General features: G+C 65.8%; 1 protein-coding gene across 1 annotated transcript; it reads left to right on the top strand.

Moving 5' to 3' along the window:
* Positions 1 to 457: 457 nt before the first annotated feature.
* MECP2 (methyl-CpG binding protein 2) lies at positions 458 to 8,199 on the top strand. The gene is given in 5 exon segments (XM_077172509.1): positions 458 to 521; positions 4,826 to 5,128; positions 5,784 to 5,841; positions 5,843 to 6,565; positions 6,567 to 8,199. Coding segments are annotated over 5 exon segments (1,494 nt in total). The 5' UTR covers positions 458 to 483; the 3' UTR covers positions 6,939 to 8,199.
* The last annotated feature ends 3,171 nt before the right edge of the window (positions 8,200 to 11,370 follow it).

Raw genomic sequence — 11,370 nt, 5'->3', positions numbered from 1 at the left:
GCGTGGCCAGGGCGTGGCCCGGAGGGGGCGTGGCCTCGCGGACCGTTACGGCCGTTGGATTTCAAACCCTTCGCAGCGCGGGGGGGCCCAGGCCACGCCTCCTTCGTCGTGTCCTGACTGACATCCCCTACAGCCAATCAGAGCACGGCGTCCCGGCGCGGGGCCCAATGAGCGCCCGCGCGCGCTCCGCCGGCCCCGCCCGCCGTAACTGACAGCGCTTCCCGCCAATTCCAACGGCCCGGCGCGAGCGCCCCGGCTCCGCCCCCGGAGGGCGGCCCCGACGCCCAATCACCGCGCGCCGACGCCTTGACCGACGGGACGCTTGGCCAATCGGCGCCGGGCGGAGGGGCGGGGCCAGCTCCGCTCCGGGTTCCCGTCGCCGCTCGGTCCGGGCCGCCCCCCCCCCCTCCCGCCCCCCCCCCTCCCGGCCCCCCCCCTCAGCTTCCCCCCCCCCCCCCCCGCGGGTTCTTCGCTGCGAAGAAAATGGCGGCGGCGGCGCCGAGCGGCGACGAGGGGCGGCTGTGAGTGAGGAGGGGGCGGCGGGGCCGGGGGGGGGCCGCGGCGGGTGTTGGGGAAAGCTGTGAGGGAGCGGAGAGGCGGAGGGGGGGGGGGGGGTCTCGCGCGCGCGCGCGCGCGGGGCGACGCCCCCCCCCCTCCTCTCTCCCTCACGCCCCCCCCCCCCCCCTTTCCTTCCCCTCACGGGCCGGGCGGGAACCGGGAATGGCGGGCGGGGGGGGGGGTGTGTGTGTGTGTATGAGGGCTGGGGGGGGGGGGGCTGCGAGCGCCGCGAGTGCGTCACGAGCGGCCGCGGCCCCCCCGGGGGGCGGGAGGAGCCCCCCAGGTACGGGGAAGCCTCGGTGGGACCCCCCGAGCCTTCCGCGGGATCCCTCCGGAATGGGGGGACCTCCCGTCCTTTTCCTCCGTGAGCCCCCAAAATGCCGGGCCCCCCCCCCCCCCGCTCCCAACAACCCCGCTACGAAATTTGGGGACCCCCCCACCCCACTCCTTCCCCAAAATTCTGTCAGTGTCGCCGTGCCGGTGTTGTCCCCGTTAGGGTGGGAGATGGGACCCCCCCCCGCCAGCTCTTAGAGGGACCCCCGCCCCCCTCAAGGGGACACACCCCCCGGCCCGTCCCGCGCGCACCCGAAACCCCAAAAACCGCCCCAAAGCTCTCCCGAGTCACCCCAAAATCCACCCCGAGTCACCCCAAAATTGACCCCGAACCTCCCCCGAGTCGCCCCGAATTTCTAGCGTTACCCCAAACCCCCCATAATCACCCCATAACTCCTCGAGTTATCCCGACCCCCCCCCGAAGTCACCCCAAAACCCTCCCGAAGTCACCCCCAAAGCCACCCCGGAGTCACCCCAAAATCCCCAGAAGTCACCCCGAAACACCCCGAGTCACCCCAAAATGTTACGCTCACGCTGCGCCCCAAAATGCCCAAATTTGCCCTGAACTGTCGCGCTCACGTGGTGCCCCAAAATACCCCGGCTTACCCCAAAATACCCTGAATTTCCCCAAAAATGCTGCACCCCGAAACTGCCCCAAATTTTTGCGTGCACGTGGCGCCCCAAAATATCCCGAGCTGCCCCAAAATGCTGCACCCCAAAATACTCAGAAATGCCCCGAACCGCTTCTCACGCTGCACCCCCAAACCCCCCCGAGTTATCCCAAAATGCTGTGCCCCAAAATCCCCAAAATTGCCCCAAACTGCTGTTCACGCCGCGTCCCAAATCTCCCCAATTTACCCTAAAATCCCCTGAATTGCCCCAAAATTTTCTGCTCGTGCGCCACCAAAAAATACCCAAAATTGCCCCAAAATGCTGCTCACGCTAAACGCCCCAAATGCTCGTTTCACCCTAAAATCCCCCAAATTTCCCCAAATTGCTGCACTCATGCAGCGCCCCGAAAACTCCCCGAGTTACCCCGAAATATCCTGAATTCCCCGAAAATTCAGCAGCCCCAAAATATCCAGAATTGCCCCAAAGTTGCTCCAAATTTTCCCCTCACGCTGCTCCCAAAAACGCCTCAAATTCCCCCAAAACGGCCGCGCTCCCGCGACCCCTCCGGATGCCCCCAAATCCCCCCAAAATTCCCCCAAGTCCCACCTGGGATCGCCCTAGAACTCCCCTCATGCACCAAAATCCTACAAATCACCCCGAAATTTCCCGAATTCTGCTGGGATCGCCCAAATTTCCTCGGAAAACCCCAAAATTTGGCTTCTCACGCCCACTTTTGCTGTGCCCACCCCGAGACCCCCTGAGACCCCCGGGGCCACTTGGGATCCTCAACCCTGGGGCACCCAGGGACCCCCCAGGACCCACCAAGAGACCCCCAGGACCCCCGTGGGACCCCCCCAGGGCCACCTGGAGACCCCCAGGGCCACCCCAAGGCCCCTCTGGGACCCCCAGGGCCACCCCAGACCCAGGACCCCAAGACCCTCAGGGTCACCCCAGACCCCCCTAAGACCCCCAGGGTCACCAAGAGACCCCCAGGGCCACCTCAGACCCCCAACCCTGAGGTCACCCCAGCCCCCCCGAGACCCTGGGATATGTTGGGGGTCCCCCCTTGTCCCCAGTCCCCCTCATCCCGATGTTCCCGCGCCCCTTCCCAAATTTTTCGGTGCCGTTTTTGCGACTTTTAGCCCCAGAATGGGGCTGGGGGGTCCCGGCCGTGCTCCCCCATTGTTGCTGGGGAGGGGTCGGGGGGGGGGGTTCCCCTGATGGCCACCAGGGTGGCACCATGGGGACCCCCAGCACTGGGGGGGGGGGGTCCTGCATCCCCCTCCCCACCCCATAGCGGGGGTCCCGCCCCTCCCCCGGCCTCAGCTGCGTGTGTTTCCTCACCAGGACGGGACCCCCGCGCCGGTGACAGCGGTGACACCGAGGGGTCCCAGCCCTGCCCAAATCCCCCTGCCCGTGCCCCGAGGGTCCCGTCCCCGGTGACACCGACACGGGGTCTGGTGACAGCCCCGGTGTCACCGCGCCCTGACCACGACCCCTTGGTGACCCCCAGGGCTGGGTTTGGTGGACACGGGGCTGCCGGACACTCGGCCAGGACGGGGCTTTGGGGGTGGCCGGTGTCCCCTCAGTGTCCCCTCAGTGTCCCCTCGGTGTCCCCTCGGTGTCCCCCGTCCCCAACGCCATGGACTGACGGACACTGGGATGTCGTTCCGGCCACGGCCGTAATTCCGCCGGTCCGGGCTGCCCCTCCTTCCTCCTCCTCCTCCTCCTCCTCCTCCTGCTCCTTGTCCTGGCTCCGGCCAGCCCATCCCGTGCTTTGCCCAATTCGCTGTCTGGGGCTGTGTCCGTGTGTCTGGTGCTGTTTGTCCATCTGCGTGTCCGGGACTGACCAGTGCTGTGTCCAGGGAGCTGCGGCGCTGAACCCGTGTGTCCAGCGGGGTCCGTGTGTCCAGAGAGACGCAGGGCCCTGTCCGTAGTGTCCAGCACTGACCAATGCCGTGTCCAGAGAGTCGCAGGGCCCTGTCCGTGTGTCCAGCGGGGTCCGTGTGTCCAGCACTGACCAATGCCGTGTCCAGAGAGACGCAGGGCCCTGTCCGTGTGTCCAGCACTGACCAATGCCGTGTCCAGAGAGTCACAGGGCCCTGTCTGTGTGTCCAGCGGGGTCCGTGTGTCCAGCACTGACCACTGCCGTGTCCAGAGAGTCGCAGGGCCCTGTCCGTTGGTGTCCGTGTGTCCAGCACTGACCGGTTCCTGTGTCCAAGGAGCCATGGGACAGTGTCCGTGTGTCCATGTGTCCATGGTGTCCATGTGTCCAGAGCTCCCCAGGGCTGTGTCCGTGTGTCCATCGGGTCCGTGCAGCCGGCGCTGACCAGTGCTGTGTCCGGCAAGCCGCAGGGCCTGGTCCGTGTGTCCAGCGAGTTTGTGTCCGTGTGTCCATTGGGTCCGCATGTCCAGTGCTGACCAGCACCATGTCCATAGAGTCGCAGGGCCCTGTCCGTCGGTGTCCGTGTGTCCAGCACTGACCAGTGCTGTGTCCGGGAGCTCACTGGGCTGTGTCCTGTGTCTGTCGGTGTCCGTGCGTCTGGCACTGACCAGCGCTGTGTCCAGGGCCCTGTCCGTGTGTCCAGCACTGACCAGCGCTGTGTCCAGGGCCTTGTCTGTGTGTCCAGGGCCTTGTCTGTGTGTCCAGCGCTGTGTCCAGGGCCCTGTCCGTGTGTCCAGCGCTGTGTCCAGGCCTTGTCCGTGTGTCCAGCACTGACCAGCGCTGTGTCCAGGGCCCTGTCCATGTGTCCAGCACTGACCAGCACAGTGTCCAGGGCCTATCCGTGTGTCCAGCGCTGTGTCCAGGGCCCTGTCCGTGTGTCCAGCGCTGTGTCCAGGGCCCTGTCCGTGTGTCCAGCACTGACCAGCGCTGTGTCCAGGCCTTGTCCGTGTGTCCAGTACTGACCAGCGCTGTGTCCGGGGCCCTGTCTGTGTGTCCAGGGCCCTGTCCATGTGTCCAGCACTGACCAGCACAGTGTCCAGGCCCTATCCGTGTGTCCAGCGCTGTGTCCAGGGCCCTGTCTGTGTGTCCAGTACTGTGTCAGTGCCCTGTCTGTGTGTCCAGGGGGGCCTCCCCATGTGTCCAGCACTGACCAGCGCTATGTCCAGGGCCCTATCCGTGTGTCCAGCGCTGTGTCCAGGGCCCTGTCCGTGTGTCCAGCACTGACCAGCGCCATGTCCAGGCCCTGTCCGCGCATCCATCCACCCACCACTCACCCCTTCCACACCCAGCAGCCCTCGTGCCCACACCCCTCACGCGTCCGTGTGTCCATCCCTGACCCCGTCCCCTCCCTCCGCTGACCGCTGCGTGTCCCCGCAGGGAGGAGAAGTCCGAGGAGAACCTGCAGCGGCCGCCCAAGGCCAAGAAGCCCAAGAAGGAGCGCAAGGAGCCGGAGCAGCCCGCGGCCGAGCCCGCCGAGGCCGGCAAGGCCGAGAGCTCGGAGGGGGCCGGGGCGGCGCCGGCGGCCCCGGAGGCGTCGGCGTCGCCGAAGCAGCGGCGCTCCATCATCCGCGACCGCGGGCCCATGTACGACGACCCCACGCTGCCCGAGGGCTGGACACGCAAACTCAAACAGCGCAAATCCGGCCGCTCGGCCGGCAAGTACGACGTCTACCTGATCAAGTGAGCCCAGAACGGGGTCTGTGTGTGTGGGGTGGCCGGAGAGGGGAGAGGGGGCTGTGGTCATTGCCGCTGACCGCTCCAGTTGTGTGTGTGTGTGTGGGGTGGCCGGAGAGGGGGCTGTGGTCATCGCCGCTGACCACTCTGGTTGTGTGTGTGTGTGTGTGTGTGGGGTGGCCGGAGAGGGGGCTGTGGTCATCGCTGCTGACCGCTCCAGTTGTGTGTGTGTGTGTGGGGTGGCCGGAGAGGGAGGTGTGGTCATCACCGCTGACCACTCTGGTTGTGTGTGTGTGTGGGGTGGCCAGAGAGGGGGCTGTGGTCATCGCCCCTGACCGCTCTGTGTGTGTGTGTATGTGGGGTGGCCGGAGAGGTGTGGTCATCACCGCTGACCACTCTGGTTGTGTGTGTGTGGGGTGGCCGGACAGGGAGGTGTGGTCATCACCGCTGACCACTCTGGTTGTGTGTGTGTGTGTGGGGTGGCCAGAGAGGGGGCTGTGGTCATCGCCCCTGTCCACTCTAGTTGTGTGTGTGGGGGGTGGCCAGAGAGGGGGCTGTGGTCATCACCGCTGACCGCTCTGGTTCTGTGTGTGTGTGTGGGGTGGCCAGAGAGGGGGCTGTGGTGGTCATCACCGCTGACCATTCCCTCTCCCGTCCACAGCCCGCAGGGAAAAGCCTTCCGCTCCAAGGTGGAGCTGATCGCCTACTTCGAGAAGGTGGGGGGACACCTCGCTGGACCCCAACGACTTCGACTTCACCGTCACGGGCCGGGGCAGCCCCTCGCGCCGTGAGCAGCGCCCGCCCAAGAAGCCCAAATCGCCCAAAGGCCCCGGCACCGGCCGCGGCCGGGGGCGGCCCAAGGGCAGCGGAGGCGGCAGTGCCCGGCCCAAGGCGGCCTCGGCCGTGTCCGAGGGGGGCTCAGCGGCCAAACGGGCTCTGGAGAAGCCCCCCGGCAAGCTGCTGGTCAAGATGCCGTTCTCCCCGGGCCAGCCGGGCCCCGCGGCCCCGCCGGCCCCGCGGCGGCCGGGCCGTAAGCGCCGGGCCGAGCCGGACAGTCCGGCCGTGCCCAAGAAACGCGGGCGCAAACCGGCGGGGGCGGCGGGGCCGGGGGGGCCGGGCGGCCCCGACAAGAAGGCGGCGACTCCCCCGGCCGTGCAGGAGACCGTGCTGCCCATCAAGAAGAGGAAGACGAGGGAGACGGTGGTGGTGGAACCGGTGACGATGGCGGCCACCGCGACGGCCACGACGACGACGACGACGCCGCGGCCGCCGCCGACCCCGCCGGGTTCCCGCGGCCCCCGCAGCGCCCGCAGCCCCGGCCGGCGCAGCAAGGAGGGCAGCCCCAAGGGCCGGGGGGCTCCTCCCGCGCCCCCCCCGCCGCCGCCGCCGCCGCCGGAGCCCCCCCAGAGCGACCCCAAGGACAGCGCCAGCCCCCCCCCCCCCGCCGCCCCCGCCGCCGCCGCCGCCGCCGCCCCCCCAGGACTTGAGCGGGTGCTCGGAGCAGAGGGGGGGTCCCGCGGCCCCCGACGGCTGCGCCAAGGAGCCCCCTAAGACTCAGCAGCCCCCGCCGCCGCCGCCGCTGCCGCCGTCGCCGCCCTACAAACACCGAGGGGAGCCCGAGCACAAAGACTCTGCCTCCTCTTCCTCCACCTCCTCCTCCTCCTCCTCTTCCTCCTCTTCATCCTCCTCCTCCTCCTCGTCGTCCTCGTCGGCGCCGCCGCCGCCCCCGCCCCCCCCCAGCGTGGCCGTGCCGCGGCCCCCGGCCCGCGAGGAGCCGGTGGACACGCGGACGCCTGTGCCCGAGCGGGTCAGCTGACTGTGAGCCGCCTGCGGCGGGGGAACGCACGGACGGACCGACGGACGGACGGACGGACGGACACGGGACGGACGGGACGGACGGACGGACACACGGACGGGCCCCCCCTCCCCGCCCTACACCCCCCCTCCTTCCCCCTTCACGAGGCGGTGGGGACCCCCCCCCACCTCCGCCAACAACAGAAATTCCCTCCCCCCGTCCCCTCCCACCGTGGGTTGGGTTCTCTGCCCCTCCTCTGTCCCCCCCCCCGCTCCGTGTCCCCCCAATCTCCCCCCGAGTTTTTATTACCGACAAGCACAGCGAGGGACCCCCCCCCCCCGGACCCCCCCACTTTGCACTTTTTGAGGAGGGGGGGGTCTCCAGGGCCGCCCCCCCCCCCACCCTGAGGTTGGGCGGGGTTGGGGGGAGAGGGGGTTGTTTTGGGGGGAGGGGCGGGGCCGCGTCTTCCCCCCTCCCCCGGCGCCGCTTTTCTCGTTCTTCCAGTTCCGTTTTCCGCCCGTGGGAACCATTTGCACTATGGGGGAGGGGAGGGGGCGGGGCCGGGATCCGGCCAGCGGCCAATGGGGAGCGGCGCTGCTGAAGGGGGGGGGGCGGGGCCAAGGCTATGGCCAATCACGGGCAGGGATCCAGCGTGGAGCCAATCAGGAGAAGGGGGTTTTCGGTGTCAGGGGGCGGGGTCTGGTGTGGAGCCAATCAAGAGGAGCGGTGGGTTCAGCTGGGATCTGGGGCTGAGCCAATCAGGAGCTGAGCTGGGCAGGGGTGGGATCAAGTGTGGAGCCAATCAGGAGCGACTGAGGAGGAGGGGTCTGGTGTTGAGCCAATCAGGTGTGACTTTATTGGGGGTCGGATTTAGAGCCAATCAGCAGCTACCGGTCTGTGTGGGATCCGGTGTGTGGAGCCAATCAGGAGAGGCGGGATCAGGAGGGGGCGGGGCCTGGCCTTCGGCCAATGGGGGCAGCTCTGTGGGAGCAGGATCTGGTGTGGAGCCAATCAGGAGGGGCGGGATCAGCCCTGGAGCCAATCAGAAGCAGCCTTAGGTTCAGCTGGGATCCAGTGTTTGGCCAATCAGGAGCCGCGATGCAGACGGGGGTGGAGAGGATTCCAGATCCCCCCAAACAGGGGTGTGGTCAAGTCAGGAGCCAATCAGGGACCGGGCAGAGTCGGCGCCGTCCAATCAGGGCTGAGATCCTGCGGGGGCGGGGCCGGATCCGGCCCTGGGAGTGACTCTGGGCGGGGGCGGGGCCCGGCCAGGATCCAATCAGGAGTGGTTTGGATTGGAGGGGCGGGTCCGGCCCCCGCCCAATGGGGTTGCTCTGCTCTGGAGGGGAGGATCCAATCGCGGCCAATCAAGGAAGGCCGTGGGCATGGTGGGAGCCAATCGGGAGCAAGGGTGTGATCTGGTCCAGAGCCAATCAGGAGTCAGCATGGGCGGAGCTGGGATCCACCCTGGAGCAAATCAGAATTGAGGGTGTGATCTGGTCTGGAGCCAATCGGGGGCAAGTGTGAGATCTGGTACGCAGCCAATCGTGATCGAGCTGGGCGGGGCTGGGATCTGGTCCTGAGCCAATCAGAATTGAGCATGGGTGGACCTGGGGGGGGGGTCCGGTCTCGAGCCAATCAGAAACGAGGGCTGGGATCTGATCGGGAGCCAATCAGGAGTGAGCTGGGCAGGGCCGGGATCTGGTCCCGAGCCAATCAGGAGCGAGCACGGGGCGATCCATTTCACATTGCGGGGGGGGAGGGGTGGCGTCCCGCCCCTCCCCCACCCACCCCCTCCCCCCAGCCCTATTTCGGGGTGGGGGAGGGGTCCCCATCCTGCACTTTACCCACTCTGGGGGCGGGGGGAGGGGTTGAGGCCACGCCTCCTTTGTGCCCCCCCCCCATTCTTCCATCGCCCCCCCCCCGGGGGTCCCCACCCACCCCCCCCTGACGGCAATAACGGGGGGGGGGGGGGGGGAGGGGAGGCCAGAGAGAGCAAACAAACCCCAAAAAAGGGGGAGGGGCCCATGTGGGGGAGGGGTCCCGGGGAAGGGGGGGAGGGGCACAGCCACCACCGTTAAGGGGGGGGGGGGGGAAATTTTGGGGGGGCCCCCCCCTCCCCCCACCTATTTATTCTCTCGAGACGTTTTTGCCTTATAAAGTTCCGGAAAAGCCCCTCGGTGTCGGTTGTTTTTGGGGACCGGGGGGGGGTCCCCACGGCGCCGCCCTCCCCCCCCTCTACTCTAGACCCCCCCCCCATTTAAAGCCCCCCCAAATTTCCCCCCCCCCCCCCAATCCCCCCCCCGGGTCTGTGTCTGTGCTGCTGCTGCTGCTGCTGCGCGTGATCCAGCGATTATAAATCTGTGTAACCCTCAGCCGCCTCCGCCGCTTCTTTGGCTCCGCGCACGGATATCCCCCCTCCCCAAAAAAAAATCACCCCCAGAATTCCCACAAAATACCCCCCCAAAAAATCCCCGTCAAAATACCCCCAAAAAATCCCCCTCAAAATCTCCCCAAAAATCCCCCTCAAAATCTCCCCAAAAATCCCCCTCAGATCTCCCCAAAAAATCCTCCTAAAAATTCCCCCCCAGATCCCCTCAAAAATCCTCCTCAAAAATCTCCCCAAAAATCCCCCTCAAAACCTCCCCAAAAAATCCCTCTCAAAATCTCCCCAAAAATCCCCCTCAAAATCTCCCCCAAAAATCCCCCTCAGATCTCCCCAAAAATCCCCCTCATCCCCCTCAAAATCTCCCCAAAAAATCCCCCTCAAAATCTCCCCAAAAATCCCCCTCAGATCTCCCCAAAAAATCCTCCTAAAAATTCCCCCCCAGATCCCCTCAAAAAATCTCCCCCCAAAATCCTTCGAAAATCCCCCTCAGACCTCCCCGAAAAATCTTCCTAAAATCCCTCCCAGATCCCCCCTAAAATCTTCCCCAGATCCCCCCCAAAGTCCTCCTAAAATCCCCCACAGATCCCGTTGGATCTGCCCTGGATCACCCTCAAAATTCCACCCTGATTCCCCAAAATCCCCCCCAGATCCCCCCTAAATATCCTCCCCCACAGATACCCCCAAAATCCACCCCAAATACCCCCCAAATCCCCCAAAAATCCCCCCAAAATTCCCCCAAATTCCCCCAAAAATCCCCCACCCCACAGAGGGGGATGGGGCTGGGTCACTCTTAGGGGGTCCCACATCCCTCAGTGAGTTTGGGGTCCCCAGGTTGTTTTTGGATCACCCCAAGTGGGTTTTGGATCCAGCCCAGTGGATTTAGGGTCCCCAGGTGCTGATTTTAGGGTCCTCATGTGGATTTTGGGCTTCCCAGGTGCTGATTTTAGGGTCTCCAGGTGGATTTTGGGGTCCCCAAGTGCTTTTTGGCCTTGCAGGTGTTGATTTTGGGCTCTCCCCCGGTAGCTTTGTGTCCACCCAGGTGTATTTGGAACCCGCCAGGTGAGCTTTAGGATCCCTGGGTGCTGATTTTGGGTTCCTGCAGCTGGATTTTGGGGTCCTAGGTGGATTTTGACTCCTATATGTGCTGATTTTGGGACCCCCAAGGTGAATTTGGGTCAGCCCAGGTGAGTTTGGGTCCATCCAGGTGGATTTGGGACCTCCCCCCCGATTACTTTTGTTGCTGATTTTGGGGTCCCTGGAGGGCGTTTGTGGGGTCAGGAGGGTGATCCGGGATCTCCCCATAGATCACATGGATGATGTCACTGGATTCCCTCCAATGACATCACTGGATTCCCTCCGATGACGTCACTGACCCCCCCCATGAGACCTCACCTGCTCCCAGGTGTCCCCCCTGCCCTTTCCCCCCTCCCCCAGCCCTCAGGACTGTCCTGGACGCTGTGACGTCACACCAATATAAAATTCGCGCTTACGACGTCATCACCTCGATGACGTCATCGCGGGCTGAGGGCGGGAAGATCGCTCAGGCCCCGCCCCTTTTCCCGCCTTTGCGCCCGGTTCCGCCACACTCAAAATGGCGCCGTTGCCGCGGTAACCGCGGGGGGCGGAGCTTCTGCCACACAAAAAATGGCGGCGCCCGCCGGGGGCGGGGCCTGTCCGATGGAGGAGGCGGGACTGGGACGGACTGGGAGCTTCAACATTCCCCCCCCAAAACGCCCTGGGTCCCCCGAGGTGGCCGGGGGCACCCCCAGACTCATTTCTGGCTAGGGGGGTTCAAGCAAACTCCCCCCAAAAAACCCCAGAATGCCGAATCCTCTGCCCGGACCCTCGGGGGGGGGGGGAATCCATGTTACACCTGGGCGTTTATTGTCACATCTGGGGGTTTATTGCCACACCTGGGGCTGTTTCACACATGAGCCTGAGGGGGGACACCCCAAAACTGGCGAAATCTTCCCCAAAACCTCCCCAAACCCTGAGACTGTCATCCCGAGCCCCCTGCTGAAGAACCTCCACCCTCTTCCTCTCCTCCACGCCTCCTGGAGCATT

This window comes from Agelaius phoeniceus, chromosome 38, assembly GCF_051311805.1.
Source record: "Agelaius phoeniceus isolate bAgePho1 chromosome 38, bAgePho1.hap1, whole genome shotgun sequence".
NCBI lineage: Eukaryota > Metazoa > Chordata > Aves > Passeriformes > Icteridae > Agelaius > Agelaius phoeniceus.
This window is presented reverse-complemented; position numbering and strand designations above follow the sequence as displayed.